This window comes from Telmatherina bonti (assembly GCF_933228915.1).
Source record: "Telmatherina bonti genome assembly, chromosome: 13".
In the NCBI taxonomy this organism is placed as follows: Eukaryota; Metazoa; Chordata; class Actinopteri; order Atheriniformes; family Telmatherinidae; genus Telmatherina; species Telmatherina bonti.
Window position 1 is genome coordinate 20020576 of NC_136611.1, and position 22351 is coordinate 20042926.

Genomic DNA, 22351 nt, shown 5'->3' on the forward strand with positions numbered 1-22351 from the left:
TGTGCATCACGTTATGTCGCAGCAGACCCTTCAGAACATCAGTTCTAATGCATCATGCCTCTATATCAGTATAGCGATGGAGGAAGAGATTGGTTCGTGCAGACGAAACACATGCTCTTGTGCATCACATGGGCAGCTAGGTGCATGTGCATTGAGAAGAGACGGCAGCAGGATGCAGACGTTGAAGCGAGCAACAGCAAATACTTTTGGATGTTTCTGGGATTCAAGTGGGTGTTACTTTGACACATACCTCCAACCTAAACATTGTTTCAGACCAAATACACCCCTTTTGAAAACTCAGTGATGACAGTGAGAATAAAACACACTGCTAAGCTGTTAATTTTAATGTATAGATGTTTTGAATTTGATTTTAGGAATTAGTGTCTAGTTTTATTTAACTATTGTAGTGGTTTTATTTAGGTTTACTCTGTTGTATCGCAGTGAAATTACCTACATTTATTTATTTTATTTTCATTACTGAGTGACAGTCATCCATGCAGCTTACTGGTGATACCTGTCTGTTTATATTGTGTGGGTGTTGTTGTAGTGTTGTTGTGGGATTGCAGCGCTGCTACATTGTCCATGACAAATTTACCTTTAGTGACAACAAAGTTTCTTCTCTTCTCTTCTCTTCTCTTCTCTTCTCTTCTCTTCTCTCTTTTATCCAGTTATATCCAAATTTCAAGTTTAATAGCGTAGGATGTGTCAAGAGTGCATTTACTGAAGGTCAGTTTAGTAGTGTTTTAATCTCATTGCTATTTTGTGTATCTAATATCCAGGATTCAGTTTAATCTTTATCTATATTGTGACGCATTTTGTTTTAAAATGAGGAATTGTGGATAAACATGGCAAACCATTCCAAGGGGTATAAAGCCTTGCCTCTACTTATAAGCTGATATCTTGTGCAGTTGAAGTAAATAGAGGCCTCTGTCTTTATTTTGAGAAAATATGGTAAATAAAAACCATAAAAGTATGTTCACATTCAGAGGTAAAGATCAACACAGACCTTCCCCCTTTAATCCAAATAACTAAATTTCCAGGAATTGGAAGTTAATCAGAAGCTTATTGAATTATGTTGAATTGTTCATCTCAAAGGTTACAAATCAACAAAAGATGTATGATTGTATACTCACCACAAAAGGAGACAATATGACTGCTGTCTTCATGAACAAATTTCCTGGTGACAGCTTCCTCCATAATCTGCTTCACCTGTCAATGAGACAGCACACTCTGGGTGATTCATTCATAAATATTCCACAACTGGCACAAATGGTCTGTGATGGGTTTGTTGACAGGAATTTGACTGAGTGATGAAAGTATAATTGAGTGAATTCATAAATTGAATGCAGAGATGTGTAAAAACAAACAAACAAACAAAAAAAAGTAAAAAATACATCAAATGAGGGCACAGAGAAGCGGAAAAATAGAGGTTTTCTGAAGTTGTGGGGAGGAAACCCTGTGAGAATAAAATACTGCATGCTTAGTTGTTGGATGAGTCACTAGCTCTCATCCAGAGGACTACTGGGAAATGAAGGTAGTGTGTTTGGGGGCAAAGGGAGGGGGATTCACTCATCACAAACCCCGATTTCTGAACAGTTCATTATCCTCAGCAGGAACAACCGGTGAAGATCATCATCTGCGTCAAACTCTAATGACTTCATATAGTCTTTTCAAAAACAGCAGAGGTAAGATACATGTGCTCAAAAGATAACACACATTAGTCTGGCTTTGTTGTCACAGCAACGTGTCCTTCTCCTCTCTACCAGTAAAGATGGCTGGTGAATCAGTCCCTCCGGTGACTATGGAGACTTTCCCCTGTGTGAGCACCACTGCAATCTGCATGGGGAATAATCAACCTCCGGACACAGCCACACAGATAGCTGTAATTTCCTGCTGAAATGAGTCTGTCTACAATGACCACATTACGCTGTCAAGATAATTGTCTACACACACAAACACCCTCACACACAGACACGTTGGCCCTATACGTGGCTGTCTTTGTAACAAGGTCAATTAGTGTTTTATTTTCTTTAAAGCACCATGAGGAGCACAATCATATATCAAATTCCAAATGTCATGTTTTTTTGTCTTAAAATGAATCGAACCTGAACTCTTAACTTGGAAACAGCCCACGGAGGATGTGTTATGTAAATTTCAGACTAAATAAGTCGAGCGCCAGTGTATGAGTTCTCCTCTGCTTAATTTTAAACCTTTTTCCAGTCTACATTTTGATCCTTCAGTTATATAAGTAAATCTTTCCTAAATGAGGCGTTCAGATTTTGACAAAGCGACTTACAATCTAACAATGTTATTTTTATGGTTTTATTTTTAGATGACAAAGTTTTATGTTAAGATTACAAGTACACCAACTTGTGGTTCAGTCATATCAATTATATAGTTTCCTAACTATATGGAGAATAACATATGACATAACTTTCAGCATCAGAGGACATACTGAGAAATTTGAAAGGCAAAACACAACTATTCTTAAAATGCCACATTTAATGTGCTCTGCTTTGCACTGTGTTGCAGATTCTGAAAAGAGAAGCTGCACCAAAATATCTGGTAAAACCAGTATTTATCTCATTCATCTATTGGACTCAATCAACAAAACTTTCATCCATGAAAAATAGGATTCGCACTAAAAAATAATCAAGTCTTTTTTTCATTAAATATTGTTTTTTAATGTAGCAGTCAGTTACCTTGAAGCTTAGTTTATAATATTGGAGGCTGCCTGTTTGTGAGCTCCTGTGTTGATCTTAAAGTTAAAACAACTCAAACTAGTACCACTGAGAGATTAATAAAAAGCACTAAGGTTCTAGTAGAAATGGTAAACAATGTATGTACAAGGGTGAAAAAATTAATCAAGTACAAATTAGTTACAAACTCCCCTTTTTAGGCTCTTCAACCCTTTCATAATATCCTGATGTAAATACATTTTTTAAAACTGGGTATTACGGACAAAGTTGTCTTAGAAAAAAAGCTAAATGTGACTTTATGTTTGAAAAACAAACAAAAGAAATTCTAATCATTTTAAGACTAAATCTTACATAATCTCCATCTGTATAATCTCCCAACCTATTTATAAGCAAATTAACACATATATAGGGAAGGCATGAACTATCCCACATAGTGTGAGATACTGACAAAATCTTGCCACTGAACACTGTTTGCATTGCTTATGCAGGACAATCGAACAAATTTCTAGTTCAAAATAGATTTCTGGAAAAAAAAAGTGTTCAGAATCTCTTTCTCTCAATTACCATTCACCAGTTACACAGCAGTCATCAGACAGCAATATCGGTGTTCTTTTCTTCATCATCATCAGGACTGATTCATGCTGCTGATGCAAAAGAGAGCGTGGCAATCTGTTGGGAACCTCCCCAGCTCAAAACATGCATTCATAAACACAAACATGCAAACACATGAGACTTATTTCCACTTGCTTCTTCCTCTGCACACAGAAAGCTTTTTATTTGCTCACTTTCTCCCATCATCTCTCTCATCTGGGCCTCAGAAGAGCCCTCCAAAGCATATATTTGTGGTAAAGTATTTGAGCACAAGCTACCTCTAGGTTTCTATGGAAATGTCACGATCCTCACCATGGATCACTTTCACCAAAGAGATGCATAAAAATAACAATTATTCATCTCTGAAATAAACAATGATGACTGCAGCTTCTACAGTTCCTTAGAGCATCTACATTTTCCACTTTCGGTATCATCTAAGCATTTCTTTGTGAGTTCAGTTGGTGCCAATAAAGCAGAAACCTAACATATTTTTTCACCTGAGTTTACAGTTAAAACAATGCAGGTCATGTTATGACAACTATTAGATACCTGTACTGCAGCAAAGCCGGATAAATCTGATCTGACTAATAACTTTGGCTTGAAGGCAACAGGCAGTGATGAAAGCTCTACAGAACACTCCAATTATGCCCTGCAACATAGCCAAGACATAAGAGCCAGATCCAGAGACAATAGACCAATATGTACCCATCCTTATTCATTATCTCTTTGGCCTGTGATGAATGAAAGAAACACATAATGAAAAAATAAAAAGAGAATCATGGTTGTTTTATCATGTAAATGTAATGCATGCAGATCAGGTTAGCTTCATGACGTTGAAAATGCCACTTTCTGTGCATGTTGTGATCTGAACTTTTATTCTCAGCATGAGATCATTTTCATGATACTGAATCATATCTGAGCTGGAGGTTCAGACTTCACTGTAACAGAATCACCTAGTTCATTAGGATTGAATTTGTTTGTAAGTGTGTGGAAGCAGTTTCCCCTCTACAGGTAATCCCATTTAATTTATTCTAAAACCTCAATACTCAATAATAAATACAATATAACTTATCAGTATCATAACACTGATGAGTTCCCTCTAGAATTAATATATGAACCCTGTATTAATGTTGTCCATCAAGATAACACCAGGAATCAGAAAGTCTTAAGCTTAAAAAATTAATCATCTTAGAGGCTGGAAGCATGCATTAAAAAAGAAAAAAATCTAACAGGAAAGTAAAGGCTTTGCTTCTTTTTGTCTTATATTTCAGTGAATGCATGAAATCTAAAGTGGCGCTGAGATAAAAGAGATCAGAGCATGACAAAATAACACAGACAGCCAGAGAGTGGATCTGTATCAAAGCTGAAGCAAATAGGAGTTCCCATCATAACCATTTTTGTGCCAGAAGGTAATTCTGCTGTTACAGACATGCTCTGCTTGTCGGCTAATGGCTTACATCCAGGTACGTCTGAGCAGACTGATGGCTTAAAACCAGCTGGACAGGGAGAGCGCGTAAACACACAGCATAGATACCATATGGTTCAACCCACATTGAGCAGTAATAGTCAGGAACCAATGGAGAAATAAATTATTACAAAGGAAGAGAAAAACACCAGCAAAACACATAAATATAGTTTTGTAAAAGATGAAAACATATTTTTGAACTTTGAGCATATTTGAACATTCAGATATCTGAAAGAGTGTCTATACATCTGGTTAGCGTACTGGAGCAAAGTCAGTCTTTCACACAACAAAACTAAAAACAGATGCAATGTTTCTCTTCGGTGTCTTTCTTTAGGATCACTTCTTGTAGGAGATTTTTCACTACTTAGCAACTTAATGAAACTCTCTTCCCCATTTAAAATTCCTCCATAATATTTTATTTATTCAACCATCCATCAGATCTGATCAGGATCACTTTCATTTATATTCATATCATATATTCATTTTAGTTAAGAGGCAGTTCTTTCCATGGGATGTATTTTTATAACATAATTACATGTGAAAATCCTTTAATTCACATGGATTATTGCTGATCCGTACTAAGAAGGCAAATTCAGAGTGTACAGAAGGTTTTCACACAAACATGCACGACCATCCACAGACTCAACCTATCGATGCTTTATACTTTATACAAACAAATAGGGAGGGAGCAACTGAGAATGAACCAAAAGAGGACATAAATGCGCACACAGAGCAGTTTTAATCATGGCAAGGGTCTGGTATCCACAGATAAGACTGCAAACAGGATGCAGAGGAGGCCCCATCAAACCAGAGCTGTTTCATTCTTCCTTTCACAAGAATGAGGAAAAGATAATTATGTTTTTGCTTGACAGAAATAAAGTCTAGCAATTTATGGACCATTTAGGAAACAAACTTTGGATGATAGGTAAAAACACACAAAAGTGCATTTTATGCAAATTTTTTATAAACAATTAGGTTGAAGATTGGGTTTGGATAAATCTGGTGAGGAAAAGTCAAACCGCTCAATAAGATCAATTATCGTTCCTCTAATTCCTTCAAGATTTTTATCAGAGGGAACAAAACCAACAAGAGTTGGGTTGAAAAGCTCCCTAAATTAGCAGCTTTTATTGCAAATGTTTACTGGGATGTAAAGATGTTGAGAAAACATTCCTGAACAAACAAGAATGGGGGAAAAAAAACCTCAACAGCTAAGTCCACGTCTCTAAAAACGTAATGGATCAACACACACATCAGATTGCTAAGAGGAAAAGTGCATACACACATATTTGTCTTCAGTGAGCTGAAAAACAACTGAACCTCTGCACTATTCTTAAAGTTGTTAGTTCAATATGAAGATTTAATCACCAGCAATTCATTCAAGTTAAAACTTAACTTTGTAAAAGTCATTCAATTGCATTTATCTATTTAATTATGTATTTAATTGTTCCTACCTGCAGAAACTTCGATTGCAAACTTAATGCTATTTGCCTCAATTTGCAGCTACTTGAAGGTTTTCATTGTAGAGTTAGACATCTGATCTGACACTTCCTCCTAAATGTGCTTAATTGATCATAGGACTTGCTTTTAAAAGTAAAGAGCTAAAAAAAAAAACCCAAAACATTAGTTTACAAAGTCTGAACTTTAAACCTACTATCCTAATGATTTAGGACTTAAGGCCTTCACATCCAACACCATTAATGTCTTCAACCAGATCATACCTTTCACTAGAAATGTGTTCAAATGAAGTCAGAAGTCTGTTGGAGCTGGTTTGAAGCTTCTCTGAACTTTCAGACTGTGATGGAGATATCGTACACAAAAAATGAAATGCATACAATGTCCTCCTGGGATTAATAAATATTCTTTTTTCATTTTTTCATTTTTGATTAAAGATAAACTCAGTCAATCTTCTAACAGTTAGATCTTCATGCAACTTGACTTTTTCATCTCATTATCAGCACCATTTATTTTCATATAGTATAACTACAGTATAGTTTGACAGTTTTTCTTTTTCAGTCATGACATTTTCATTAGTTTGTATAGAACCATAAATGAAGGTGTTTTTTGCATCCTTATTTGCACCATTATAGACATGTCTCATTAGGATGTCTTGACAAGATCTTTTGAACGTTTTCTGACTAAATAAACCCTTTGATTATATGCAAAGATTAAAAACTTGAAAAGAAGAAAACCTTGCCACGGTTCAATGTTGGAACTGACTAAATTACAGCAACTGCATTTCCCCCCTTTACTCTGTCTTATTGCAGCTGACTGAATTACTGGAGCGGCTCCCATGTTGTGCCTTATAGCTCATTACAGACATCACATACATGAACAGTCTTTGTGGCCAGCTAAAACTAACAAATGGTTTTGTAAACGACTCCTGATTTGCTTTTCCATGAAAGCCACAAAGCCCTGACTAGGAGATGATCTGTTTCCTTTGTGTTGGATCTCCACCCAGACAATTGCTGAAATGCAACCCTATCTCTCGAACATCAAATTAAGAATGCTGGTAATAAGTAATAAACGTAGTTGGAATTATTTTAATATATATTTTTAATCCTGCGTAGAAGTGTCACAAATTACAGCTGTAGTCAGATTCCCCCCCCCCCAGGTGCCAACATCAGCATCAGACAGAGAAGCCATGATTGTGCTGGACAGGCTTTGTTAGAACTTATATAGGAAGTTTCTGTGTATACAGGCTGAACTATACGACCTCATCTAAAGCAACATGTTTGTTTTTCCGACACGGTAACACCTTAGCTGAAAACACCCACCTCCTTCTTGACGGTGCGCAGCAGCTTCTGACGAGTCTCTGCCTCTACAACACAAAACATTATTCACACAGGATATTTTCACTCAGTGTGAACACCAGCTCAGTCCATCACACAAGTCTGGGTATAATAATTAAAATGCATATATTTCCCCCCCACCTGCCATGATTGTTGCCATGGATGCTGTCTCCTGCGCGCGAGCAGCACCCCTCCCTGTAGCTGGGTGCTGTTGTACACTGAGATGCGGCTCGTGACTCCACCTCTTAAAGATAGATACACTGCTGCCATTGGCTGCACCTCCTATCAATAAAACCACCTTACATTGGAAGTCACCTCTTTGTGCAAAAATCCGTGTCCATTGATCAAGCATGAGATGTGGCTGCCTTCAAAATTATTTATTTCTCACAAGTATTTAGTCTTGAAATAAAACTTCTCAGATGATGCTCTTCAGGATTTGAAAGATTGTTTGATCGGCAGCATAACAGCAGTACCAAGAACAGTTTCCATAATAATCTTGGGGTTTGTTCTATAAATATTTGTTTTAACGAAAGAAAGTGTTTTTTTTTTTTTTGTTTTTTTTTTTTTTTTTCAAATAAATTCTCTGACAAGAAAAGTTTAGTCTTAGTGCCATCTTGTGGCCAGGGTGTGCAAATACACTTGCAAAACACGAGGAAAGAAAAAAAAAAATCCCCCCCCCCCCAAAGTTTACTCACAGTTCTGGCAAACTTTAACTGAAAGCCATACAAAATCTTGACAATGTGTTCAGAGCAGCTGTTCCAAAAGTTCATCATAGCAAGTAAAACATCTGGCTGGATATTGATAAAGATGAAAAAAAAAAGAATAAAAAAAACTCTGCAACAGTTTTAATTGACAGGAAATAAACTCAGTATGCTAACTGGATAGTATCTGAAGACATATCACATACTAATAATTGCATATATCTGCTTTAGCTTTAGATTTCCTTTATTAAATGAATTAAGTAAAAATGAAAAAAAAAATTACAATATTTATCTTCTGAGGGATACTGTACTGTCAATTTACAGAAAACCACCCAGAAGGCTAAAATAAGCAACACATATTTGTTTTTAATGACATACATGATTAAGTTATACTATTAGATAGTTACAGAGAGATCAAGCTCTTGCTGTCCAGAAGATGGCGATAGGGTCATTCCAGTTTTGATGCTCAAGATCCCCCCCCCCGGGAAAAATATAAATCCATATTCATGGCAATTCCGCCACTTTTATTGAAATGTGGCAACAGTTTTTGCACTTTTATAAGCAACAGTTTATGAGTGAGAGCATAGTCTGCAAAGGTACCATATGAGTCAGAATATAAGCAGAAGGAGTTGGTGCAAGCTTCGGTGAACTTAAATCTGAAGTCACTGAAGTACACATCTGCCTGAAGGACTGAGCTGTCAGGTGGATCAGGTGCTGAAAAGATAGAGTGATAACACAAGATGACATCCTGAGAGGAGCAAGGTTAGACCCTCTTTCCCTTCGCCTAGGATTTCCTTTCTAGGATGACTCACACCTTTTAGTGGCTTTAGATAATTTGAGGTAATAGCTAGTCATGTTAAATGTCATAGCAGGGCTTCTGCCTGAGTAATTAGCACATCAGAGCTCCTCACCAGTTAGACCTTGCCAGCTTATCTGTTTCTGTAGCTCGACTCAGACCTAATGATCATCAGCAGACGACCTTTTTCTTTTTTCAATTCTCAGAGAGACAATAGTATGCAGCACAACAACATTTTCAAAGAGACTAAAATTTCTGGCTGCTCTACTTTATCAACAAAAAACAAGACAAAAAACAGAGAAAAGGGAGTTACAATTAAACAAACCAATACCAGAGAAACTTCTATCCTGTAAATGTAACAAGAAAGTCTATTCTATTCTATTCTATTCTATTCTATTCTATTCTATTCTATTCTACAGTAATTTAGGAGACGCTTTTATCCAAAGCGACTTACATATGAGTGAGAACAACACAAGCATGAAATCAAACAGTAGAGGACATCGTAGGAAGATGCTAGTGGACTGTCCACTTGGATGCAGATCCTTGCATGATTTGCTACAGGCTTTTTTTTTTTTGTTTACTCTCTTCCCACTACATAATATCACCTATGTTACAATAGTAAGAATTAATACCATAAAGTTTGTAGCAAAGAACTGGGCTAAGTTCTCTTACTTTCCAATAAATACAGCTATACTAAGTGTTGAAGTGCTCCTTGGAGAGCTGAGTCTTCGGCTTGCTCTTAAAAGTTGACAGGGACTCTGCAGAGCGGACAGATTCCACCATCGTGGCACAACAGAGGAAAGATGTTAACATATTTTCATCCCTGTTTTTTTTAAATAACAATGCTGTGTCATACCCATGCCTCCCTGCCTTTAAGCAGTGGGTTTGGACAGGGGCCATCATGCACATGTCCGTGTGTGATTAGAATCGACATGCTCTAACGGGCAGCAGAGCATGTGATGGAGGCTCCTGTCAGTCTGATGCTTATTTGCCCATGTATGCCAATGCAGATTGACAGCATAGTGAGTTTGAGAAGGCCAGTGCTACCATGGTTTGTTGTTTTGTTGTGATGCTCTTGGCCCTCAGGGGCCCCTGAACTTAGCTGAACAACTACTGCCATTTCCATTCATACTGTTCTGTTTACTGTTCCCTTTTACTAAGTCTGACAGTGAGGCTCTACCTACCTACTTAAATATATAAATATATATATATATATATATATATATATATATATATATATATATATATATATATATATATATATATATATATATATATATATATATATATATATACATATATACAAATATACAAATATACATATACAAGCTGCTTTTTGGAAACTTGAACCTTCAGCTCCCTCTACAGGTTTTTGATGAGTGTAATGTCAGGAGACTGACTAGGCCACTTCATGACCTTAATATGCTTCTTCTTGAGCTACTCTTTTGTTGGGCTGGCAATATAGTTTTGACCAGTCATGTTAGCAGACCCACCTACGACACATCTTCAGTGTTCTTGGTGAGGATAGAAAGTTTTCATTCAAGATTTTACAGTACATGGCTGCATTAATTGTAAGTATTTGAATACCCTGTGATTTAGCAAATTCTCCAACTTAGATATAATGGAGGTCATTCTGCCTGCTTAAGTGCTGGACAAGACATAAAAAAAAGAAAGAAATAATTGAGGTGTCCGAAGTTTTCATCTTAGCTACATGTCCACTATAAGAGATATAATCTAAAAAAAATCTGAAAATCACATTATATGATTTTTTAAATAATTTATTTGTATGTTACCGCTGCAAATTAGTATTTTAATAACTGTTTATCTGCTAGAATTCTGACCCTCAAAGACTTGTTAGTCTGCCTTTAAAAAGTCCACCTCCACCCCACTTATTATCCTAAATTAGAAGCGCCTGTTTGAGGTGGTTAGCTGCATAAAGACACATGTCAACCCCATACAAAAAAATTGTAGACCTCCACAAGGCTGAAAGGGGCTACGGGGCAGTTGCCAGGCAGCTTGGTGACAAAAGATCCACTGTTGGAGCAATTATGAGAAAATGGAAGAAGCTAAACATGACTGTCAATCTCCCTCGGACTAGGGCTCCATGCTAGATCTCACGTCATAGGATCTCAATGATCCTAAGTCAGGTGGTAAATCAGCCCAGACCTATATGGGAGTAGCTGGTCAGTGACCTGAAAAGAGCTGGATCCACCGTTTCCAAGGTTACTATTGGGAATTACACTAAGATGTAATGGTTTAATACAGGGGTATGCAACTCCAGTCCTCGAGTGCCACAGTCCAGCAAATGTTAGGAGTTTCCCTGCTGCAAATCAATGGCTAATTAGCAGACTTGTGTGGAGTTTGATGTCAAGCTCTGCACAAGTCTGCTAGTTAGCTCTGATGTGTGCCAGGTGTGTTATAGCAGAGAAACTCCTAACATTTACAGGACTGTTGCACTCGAGGACCGGAGTTGCCTAACCCTGGTTTAAAATCATGCATGGCATGGAAGGTTCCCCTGCTTAAACCAGCATATATCCAGTGACCATTTGGATGATCCAGAAGAGTCATCATAGAAAGTCATGTGGTCAGATGAGAGCAAAATAGGACTCTTTGGTCTTAATTAAAAAATAAATAAATAAATAAATTTTAAAAAAAAAAAAAAAAAAAAAAAAAAAAAAAAAAAAAAATATATATATATATATATATATATATATATATATATATATATATATATATATATATATATATATATATATATATATATGTGTGTGTGTATATATATATATATATACATTTTTTTTTTAATTATTTATTTGTTTTATATATATATATATATATATATATATATATATATATATATTTACACATGGGTTTCGATCATCCTTTAAACAATGTTGACAAGGTTATTGAAAAAAGCATCTGCATTTCATCATTTCCCAGCTGTGGGTGATGGAGTCAGACAACAAGTCATGTCAGGCCAGACAGCATGGCGACCACATGGTCTTTAAGTGACAATTTTCCAATGGTGCTGGATATCCCTTGTCCTATCTCAGATGGTGTCATATACATTTACCAGAGTAACTTGATTTGATGCACTCTCTCTGCTTACACACCTGCATGACTGCTGCACTCTAGATATGTAGTTAGTGGTCTTTTAAAACTACACTGGCCTAAAAGTGGTGGATTTGATTAGTCTTTTTTTTTATCAGGTTTTCCTAATGAGTGCAGTTGAGCTGCTCTGATTCAATTTAGCTGTCTTCACCAAACCATATTAACACAGGATCAGGATGCCAAGATAGTCGAGGTGCTATTTATAGCTTTCTGCATCAATTGGATTTTACGTTAAAATCAATAGACTGCTTATCAGTTTGAGCTTGATCATGAATTTTTCACCAAGCCTGCTTGACTTTTACATCATAAATAAGAAATTGTAAATAAAGGCAAACATTTTCCTTTACCAATACTTCTCTAAAGGTTTTGTACATATACATTCTGAGGCTTTGAGGATGTTGAGGAGGCATAACTTCATGTTACAACACAAGAATCCATAAACAATTGAATGTACCTTTCTCATTATGTGAAATATATTGTAAGACATTGTATGCAGTTTGCCAGCATGTGTTAAAAATTGTAAATATGCTTTATTGATGAGTGCATATTTAAATCCATCCATCCAACAAATACATTTTGGAAAGCCATAGACCTCTTTCTTTAATACAATCTTGCAATAAGCTTGTTTTTTTATTGTATTGTAGCAAGTAAGATTCATATTTTGGTGCTTGAAGGTTGTAAAGACAACAAGAAGGTATTGTTTGGCATTGGGTGTATTAAAACACTTCAGATTCTTTATGAAAGTTCTCAGAATATGATTTCTTACTAAAGTGGGTAAAAACCATGTAACCATGAAATCAGAAAACCAAGAATGACAAATAATGATCATCACAGAATAACGATTCTTATTTGTTTTTATTCTACATAAAACTGCAGAATTGTTTTGAATTAAAATATTTTAAAGGTCCTGTTTTTGGAGGAAAAAAATGCAGGTGATTTAACAAATTTTATTTTTTGATGTCAGTTGTTTTCGTTATTTTGTCTAATAAGATTCTAATTTTATGTTCTAAAGTTAAGGATCTATAACGGTAAAGAAAAAAAAGATTTTCATTTGGATCATTTTTCATTTAATCCCTATTTCATTTTTTTATTGTGATTTTTGCTATTTGTTGGTGCCTTTTACTGCTTTTTAATGCTTATAATCTTTGCAGCATTTGTAATGCTTTTGATGTTTTATGCAAAGAACTTTGACTTGCCCTGTATAAAAAATACAAATAGAAGTTCCTCACTTTACCTTGTTCAATCAAACAGAAGGTATAATATTGAAGCCTACTATAACCAAAGCGAAATAAAAATAATAAATAAAAGATAAACTTTTTTAAAAGGACCTTATAATGTAATATTGTGAAATGTTTACTATTCTGATAAAGCAATATACATGTTAAAACACATTTTAGGTTAAAACAATGACTTTTCATTTTATCAGAAATACATACTTATCATATTGTATCGACATTTAATATTTTAACAATATAATTATGTTGTTATAATGCAAATATTTATTGTTTAAGTTTCAACTGATAATAATAAAACTTTTCACACAATAACCTGAAATTCTCCACATTAAATTGTACATTATCATGTTATAAAAATATAATAATGCAATAATATATTGTTAAAAATGTCACATTTACATCATGAATAATAAATTGCCTAAACAATAAGCTGTTCACAATATAACATTATGAGGTCGTGGTTTCCTTTTCAGTGGCAGCAACATGCTTTTGTGGCATAACAACAAAGTAAATTTGTTTTCTTTTTTTTTACAACTAGTAAAAACTGCTATTTCTGGAGAAATGATAATAGATTCTATTACTTATAAATGCTTCATAATTTGACTTAAAAAAAAAGTGCACAACATTCCTTTCTAAAGTCAAAACCTGTCAAATATATGCTATCAAGATCAAGTCAGAGCACCATTTTTAAACAACCAAATAAAAAAAGATTGGGAGATTGTATAGTGTGTGAGATGTGTAGTGTAATAAATAATATTTGGTAGTATTTAATAACAAAAGGTGCATCAATGGGAAATACTCAAGCACAGCAAAATGCAGTGTCTCGTCCTGTGAGTATAAGAATGTCACTTGCAGCAATTATGCTTATTTCGACTTATGATTTCCTGCATCTCCCAGTTATTCTATACAAAAATAGATGTAGGCTATAGCTTTATGTCCACAAATACAACCTGTTGATTTCATTTGAAAAGAGGATCCTGTGAAGACAACTGCGATGCGGTTCAGTTGTAACATAACCAGTTCAGCAGCTTTAAGTCAGCCTGGACTTACTGGATTAAAGATGTTAAATGATGCTGTAAGTAAAGACTACTTTAATCTTTTTTCCACATACAGGTATCTCCAAGTGTCCGTTGAAGCTCCACCAACTCCTCCCACTCGGCCCTGTCATCATTAGAGGAGAAACATCCTCCTCTCTGTGGAGCTGGTCCCCTGACTGACTTTTCATAGTCCGGTGCCCCTACAGGACTCAGCGGTCATGGCCGGCAGTCTGACCCACCACGGCTCTCCAAACCCCGGCTACAGCAACGCGGTCACGGTGCCGGTCATCATGCAGACGGACTCCAGGGACAAGTGGAGCAAAAAGATGGATTTTCTGCTGTCTGTTATTGGCTTTGCGGTGGACCTGGGAAATGTTTGGAGATTTCCGTACATATGTTATCAAAACGGAGGCGGTAAGTGGCTCAGGGGTTTCAGTCCAGGTCATTAAGCTTAAGTTTATGAGTCAGAACCGGAGTATCTTGAAGCCTTATGTGTTATTAAGCATGGTTTTATGCATCAGTTCAAATTGAGAAAATGGCTTGAAATGAGTCAGAAACGAGCTGATGGCAAGAACTGTCCTTAGTGCTGAACTGCGCAAACGTCAAGTAAACAAAGAAGTTTTCACACTTCTCCCGTAACTTGGTTTTCATCTTTGTTGATAATTTGCTGGTCTAATTATTTTTTCTTTTCACTGTTTCATTTCGTTAGCTTTATAATTGTGGTATTGTAAATAGTTACGTCTATCAAAAATGTCTTATTAGAGCAAAAAAAAGAAAAAAAAAAGAAAAAAAAAGGCGCAAAAATTCAAGAAAATGATCAAAGCAATAAGTACAGCACTGTCTAAGAGTTTTATTTAATATGTTTGGCCTCTGAAAAGAAGTAGCTGTTTTTAGTTAGATTAAATTAGATTAAATTCAGTTCATGAGTTTATCAATAGCATCAGTTTATTGTCTTCAAATGAAGCCATGTGGATTTCGTGAATCACATCAGCTGCAGCACCTTCATGAATCTCTGTGCAGGTGCTTTCCTGATTCCGTACATTTTGATGGCCATTTTTGGTGGAGTGCCACTCTTTTACATGGAGCTGGCACTCGGGCAGTTCCACAGAACTGGAGCCATATCCATATGGAAACATATTTGTCCCATTTTCAAAGGTAAGGCCTAAAATTGATTGCTTCAGTGCAGATATTCAGGTTTTTAGATATTCCAATGATAAATAAATGAAAACCAGTACATTATACTCTTCTGTTTCTTGCATGTTCACAAGTAATAACACTGTAAATCATTTGCAAAGAGTCCTAAAAAGTTAGCAAAATTTCATGTATATAATCCTCTTGTTCAGGTATAGGATATGCCATATGTATCATCGCTCTGTATGTGTCCTTTTACTACAACACCATCATCGCCTGGGCCCTCTTTTACTTCTATTCCTCATTCTCTACCATCTTGCCCTGGACAAACTGCGACAATGTGTGGAACACCCCTGACTGCACCAACTATTTTGGGATGGACAACGTCACTTGGACAAATTCCTCCAGGTCTCCGGCAGAGGAATTTTACACGTAAGTGCATGTAAGTGTGAGTAACAGAAACCACATATATAAATAGCTTTACAGTAAGACTCTGCACAAATATTGCCGGCTTGTGACTTTGTAGCAGAGAATTTGCCTCTCCTACTGTCAGCTTGATGATGCATGTGTTTTACCTCAACAGGAGAAATGTTCTCGAGATCCACAAGTCATCGGGCTTGAGAGATGTCGGGGGTGTTCGCTGGCAGCTGATGCTTTGCCTCTTTCTCATTTTCACTATAGTCTATTTCAGCCTCTGGAAGGGTGTAAAGACCTCAGGGAAGGTAGCATGTTACAACACTGTAGTACATTACTTTGCATCTTTTTTTGTTTAACTTTTGTATTTCTCAGTGTAAAGCATCTCTTTTTGCCACCCTAGGTTGTGTGGGTGACCGCCACATTGCCCTATATTGTACTTTTCATCCTGTTAATTCGAGGGGCCACCCTACCAGGAGCTTGGAGAGGTGTTGTGTTTTACCTGAAACCCCAGTGGGATAAGTTGCTGGAGACGAGTGTGAGTTGTGCTATATTTATTTTGGAGTTGTTTATTCAGAATAAAGGATATGATAATCTTGTGTAAGGCAAGAAAATGTGGTAAAGTTTCATCCTGACAAATTAATTTCTTCTCAACTATTAAATCAAATAACTTAAATAATCAGTTTAATAACACTTAAGGGAGTAGCAGTCTGTCTGAAAGAATAGACAAGGAAATATGTGTGAAAAATAATGCCCTTAGATACTCAGTGGAAAATGTTGATTGATTTTTTAAAAATAATTTTTTAATAATATTTGTTTATTCAATCTATATTTATAGTAACATTTTATTATTATAAACATAGATTAAATTTTAATTAATAATTCTGGTCTAATTTTACAACCAGCATATACAAGTTACCTACCAGAGTATCAAACTTGTTGAAGTGAAATAATATCACACATCTGAATTTTCTTGGCATAAAATTAGTCATTTGGTATATGTAGACCTCTTAAATGTATGTACCAGCCCTTAGGGAATCTGCCCATATTTCTATTAGCTCTATAAAACATCTTCACCTTCATCCTGAGCTGGCTGTTGTTTGCTAAACATGTGAGTGCTTTGGTTCGAAGAGAATATGGATGAGATGAAATGAGATGCATAAATAAGCCACAGAGCAGGATAATAAGATGCATAATTGGTTTAGATTTTCTGCCCATTAACAAAGGCCTTCCTTTCTGTCTCTCTCACTGATATCCAACGCTGTCCTCTTCTTTTTAATGCCGAATGCAAGCTCCTCTTCAGATCTCCCTCTGTACAGCTGCGTGGCTCCCAGTCCTTCATACGACTTACACAACACCTCTGACAAAATGACGTGTGATCAGAACACTGATAACCACTACATTTCTACATTAAAACCCTTCACAACCTACATTATGTACACATGTACTGCAAATCTGGAGTCTCAGACTGTGTAACAAGTCTCTCTGTTCTGTTTTCAAGGTGTGGGTTGATGCTGCAGCTCAGATATTCTTCTCTCTGGGCCCTGGTTTTGGGGTTCTCCTGGCTCTTTCCAGCTACAATCCTTTCACAAATAACTGCTATCGGTACAGTTCCTACAAGATCCATTTATTTACTTTTTTTTTTTAAATTAATGTAGAAAATTGTTTATTTTCTGATGATTTGAATCAGAAACCCAAACGTTTGCGCTGCGTGTGTATATGAAAAAAAATATTTCTAAATATCTTGAGTGTAATGTTTTAGTGCTCAGTGAGCTGAGAAAAGAAGACTTTGTTCATTCATTTAGCATGCTTTTGAGAAGCTTAGTGAAATTCATAGGAGGACTGAGCACAGTGTGCTTGATATGAAGGCTAAGCTGCAGGCAGGTGAAACTAAATGTATGGTCTCAATATGGCTACCAGTGGGTATGCTGATGTGATTAATGGAGCAAAGTGTTATGTGGGGAAACAGTGGAAGTAGACACACAGATAATAAATTAAACTAGACTCTGGGCTTGATAGTTTCTTTTCTGTGAGATGCATCTAACACCTTTTAGTAATATAATGTGTTTTGTTAGTATGTTATTTATTAATTTTCATACGTTTTTATGTGTTTTTTAAGTGTGTCTCACTGAGTGCATTTCAGGAATCTGCTTTTAAAATTTTTGCTGTACTAATGTCTGTTTATCTATCTATCTATCTATCTATCTATCTATCTATCTATCTATCTATCTATCTATCTATCTATCTATCTATCTATCTATCTATCTATCTATCTATCTATCTATCTATCTATCTATCTATCTATCTATCTATCTATCTATTTGACAAAGCAAATATACAGCATTTTTCCTTTCATTTTTATTCATTTTAGCATTAGTATAGTAGTAGTAAAAAGTAGTAAATCGGTTTACTTGTATGTATTTATGCTAAACTGCTCTTACATCTTACATTCTTCATTAATCGCGTTGCAGGATGCATGAAGCTTCTAGCCAATTCCTGATGTCTTTGAAAAGGCTGAGAAATAAAGTAGAAAAGAGTGAATAGAATGAAAAGAACTGAAGCCAAAACTTAGTTTTTTTTGTTGTTTTTTTAAAAAAAAAGCCTTCTTAGAGTCCAGTTGATGCAGATTACATTTGTCAGTCTTCACATGGTTGAACAATGTTTCATTTCTTCCCTGCTAGTGATGCCATTGTAACCAGCTTGGTGAACTGTTTGACCAGCTTTGTGTCGGGCTTTGTAATCTTCACGGTTCTGGGCTACATGGCAGAAATGAGGAAGGTAGAAGTTGAGGATGTGGCCAGAGATAAAGGTCAGCAGATGACTCCAAATTAAATGAACTTGAAAAGTGAAACACTTCTATTCCTTCTTGTTAAATCACTAAATCCTAAACTCACACCGATCCCTCCTCCATTTGTTGCTGCCTTTTCCTCTAGGACCGAGTTTACTGTTCATCACGTATCCAGAGGCCATTGCAAACATGATGGGCTCGACTTTTTTTGCAATTATTTTTTTCGTAATGATGATCACACTGGGACTGGACAGTACGGTACGAAGGGGGATTATTTGAATCATAGTTATTTAACTACCTTAGTTATCACAGAAAACTGAACACTGCAAATGTCATAGTAAAAACAAAGTATCTCACCAATAAAAGAAGTCTATCATTTACTATGCACAAGTTTAATCTCTTGTCATTTCTATATTAACTTGAAACAAGCAAAAACAGGCTTGGGAATGAGCTAAAATCCTGTACATGTGTATGTGTGTTTAAGTTTGGGGGACTGGAAGCGATCATCACTGCTGTGCTGGATGAATACCCAGATGTCTTCTCCCACAGACGTGAACTTTTCGTTCTGTGCTTGGTAGTCGTCTGTTTTTTGGGCTCACTAAGCACGCTAACAAATGTAAGTTTTCTACACACCAGCTAGTTAATCTTAAAACCCATAAGCCACATCCTCAATTTTCCAAATTTCCATATCTAAATTGTTGCATTTATAGGCTCCAACTGTTGATGATTTATTGCTATAAGATGGAGTATTTTTGTCTGTCACCTGTTTGTTTTCTGAGGCTGTTTTAAGTCGGTGTAAAATCTTACTGGCAGGGGGGCGCCTATGTGGTGAAGCTGCTGGAGGAATTCGGAGTCGGATGCTCCATTATTGCAGTGGGTTTCCTTGAGGCCATTGCAGTTTCCTGGTTCTATGGTATAGACAACATTTAATCTACTGGTTTTCTGTTACTTTTATATGCCAACATCCCTTAAAATTATAACTACTGATGGTGTGCAGCAAATACTATAATATACATGTTTTGTTTTTGATGCTTTCAGGTATCAATAGATTTAGCAGTGATGTGCAGGCAATGCTCGGCAAAGCCCCGGGATTATTCTGGAGGGTATGCTGGGTCGCCATCAGTCCAGCATTTCTGGCGGTAAGTGATGGCAAAAACATTCTAAGCCATGTTTGAAGAAATAATCTAACAGGAATCTGCACATCTGCAATGATAACATACTTTTATTCACATACTGGAAATACCTTTAAGAAAATACTAAGATTAAATCAGCTCAGATCATTGGGCTGAAGGAGATAAGAGATGAGCAAAAGCTTGTTGTGGCATTTGAAAGATGTAGAAACCAAATTACTTAACCCCCTCCGCTCCCCTGTTTGTAGACGAAACCCCTCTTTATGCAAAATATCTTTTAGAAACCGTTTTTCCACATCATATTGACTGCAACACATCTGAGCAAATGTCAGTCTCTTTTTTCTATGTAGCGTTTAATATCTTTGGATCTTACTTGCATCCATCTTGCTTTTGGCATTTTGCATTATTACATTCTTATGGCTTCCAAATGGATTTCTGATATAATATGAGGGACTGGGATGGTTATACCACCTTTTCTAAATATTGTTTGTGTAAGAATATAAATGTTACATTAGAATATATGGAAATCTGAAGTTCTGGAGTATAATGTTTCCCAACTCTTCTCAGTATATCATAGTGAGCTCCCTGCTGAAAGCACCACCCCTTGCACTGTTTGATTACAAGTACCCAGACTGGAGCATCACAGTGGGGTACATCATCGGCCTCTCATCCTTCATGTGGATCCCCATCTACATGGTCTACAAGCTGGTTTGGACCCCCGGTTCTCTGAAACAGGTCAGTGGATAAAAAGAAGTCGGAAAAAATGCAGGAAACATTTCTCACTTATTTTCATTTAAAGCAGCCTTTGAGTCCTCTTCATTACCACTTTACTTTCCACAGAGGTTGGCTGTATGTCTGAGACCAGAGAGGACCCTCCCAGACATCCACCCTGAGAACCTCAACATGGCTACTGTACCCTAGGGAGAGATAAACATCTCATTGTGTTTGTAAATTCCTTTTTTCTTTTTTTTCCCAAATCAGTTTCAAGTTATATGTGATTGGAGTTGAAACTGTCCTGACATCATGACTGTTCACCTGATAATGATGTCAGTCAACTTTCACTGGATTTGTAAACTCTGTGAAAAGTTAAATGCTGCTACATTTGTCAAGCTGAGACAGCAATACTCATATCTAACTGCTCCATGTGCCATTCAGACCTACACCAACAAGGCAGTTTATAGCTCTCTCATGTGGCCATTTTCTAGTGTGTTTTATTCTGTAGTTGTAGGAGTCAGTGGTAAGCTCAGTGGTCTGTCTGTATTTATCTGACAAAGACACGATGCCAAGGACAATAACCAGATACTTTCCAATGACCATTCAACACATTTCTGTGGCATGGGAACAACTCCACTTACATTTTCTATACTTTGTGAAATCCCCTCTGCATGCATTGGGCTTGTTAGCCTTGAAACTGTGGGATTATCTAAATTATTTTTAAGGTTAAGATAATCACAGAAGCAACCTATTGCATTTAGTGTCCGAGTAAGAAGGACCAGATGTAAATTAGTTTGTCCATAAATTAGTCTTTAGTGGATACCGTATTTTACACAGCAGATGAGTAACAGAATTATATGACAATGGCTGAATAAATGTGCATATGAACACATTTCTAAGTAAATTAACAATGTTCTCCCCTTGGTGGTAAATGGGGCATGCAGAAAAAAGCCCAAACTATATTTTTTCTAGCATTAAACTATGAACCATTTTCCAAGAAATCTATAATTTGCATGCAGATGTATGTGTTTCATCTAAGTTATTAAAATTTTAAAATGTTATTCCTGGTGTTTATCTGATGGCTTGATTTGAACTCCAGTCAGATTGTTATGCCTTAATCTGAATACATGTACAAGACAAGCGTAAAGATATTATTGACTTTGTGCCTCTCCACAAAATGTTTTCACTCTAAAGGAAGATTGTTCAGATGTCTGCAGATAAACTATGTTTTAGTCACAAGTGTTAACTTATCAAAAATGCTTTATTCAGAAATTGTGATGACTGTTGTATCCTCCCTAACATGATTTCTGTAAAGATGTGTATAAAGTAAATTAAATTACATGACTTGTCTCATTCCTGGGAGTTCAACATAAACATAAACAAACAGAAAATAAAGCCGCGGTATTTTGGTTTATATCATAACAGAGACTAGCAGCGTTTTACTTGAATTGTAGATGTGTAGATTTGCCCTTGTAAATATCCATGTGGGGATCTTCATGTCTATTTAATGGCTGTGCACCTCCATTAGATATTTTAATTAACAAACTCATTTGCACCATCCAGAATTCATTACCATACAACACAGCAGTCTACACCTTTAAATCCTCCTCCTCAAACCATCACATAAGCAAACTCACATGATTGCATGAATGCTACTGCCCTGAAGATATTTACCCATTCAACCAAACTGTATACAAGCCAGGTCCGATTGCTTCCAGTATGACAGATATGAACATAAACATTGCAGAAA

The 22351-nt window shown here is 36.2% G+C and overlaps 2 protein-coding genes across 2 annotated transcripts in view; one reads left to right on the forward strand and one right to left on the reverse strand.

Moving 5' to 3' along the window:
- Positions 1-7589, reverse strand: part of sgsm1a (small G protein signaling modulator 1a) — a gene marked incomplete at both ends in the record, with an annotated part of 29558 nt that extends 21969 nt beyond the window's left edge. Inside the window, 2 exons of the mRNA XM_079251878.1 lie at positions 1134-1209; positions 7530-7589. Of these exons, the coding sequence (XP_079108004.1) occupies positions 1134-1209; positions 7530-7589 (136 nt within the window). The remainder of the gene's footprint in view (positions 1-1133; positions 1210-7529) is intronic.
- Positions 7590-14606: 7017 nt separating this feature from the next.
- slc6a4b (solute carrier family 6 member 4b) lies at positions 14607-20808 on the forward strand (the record flags this gene model as incomplete). Its single annotated transcript, XM_079251889.1, has 13 exons — positions 14607-14838; positions 15445-15579; positions 15768-15987; positions 16139-16277; positions 16373-16507; positions 17471-17574; positions 18651-18778; positions 18903-19015; positions 19242-19373; positions 19571-19670; positions 19796-19896; positions 20455-20622; positions 20728-20808. The coding sequence occupies exons 1-13, from the start codon at positions 14643-14645 to the stop codon at positions 20806-20808; spliced, it is 1752 nt and encodes a 583-aa protein (XP_079108015.1). The 5' UTR covers positions 14607-14642.
- Positions 20809-22351: the final 1543 nt, after the last annotated feature.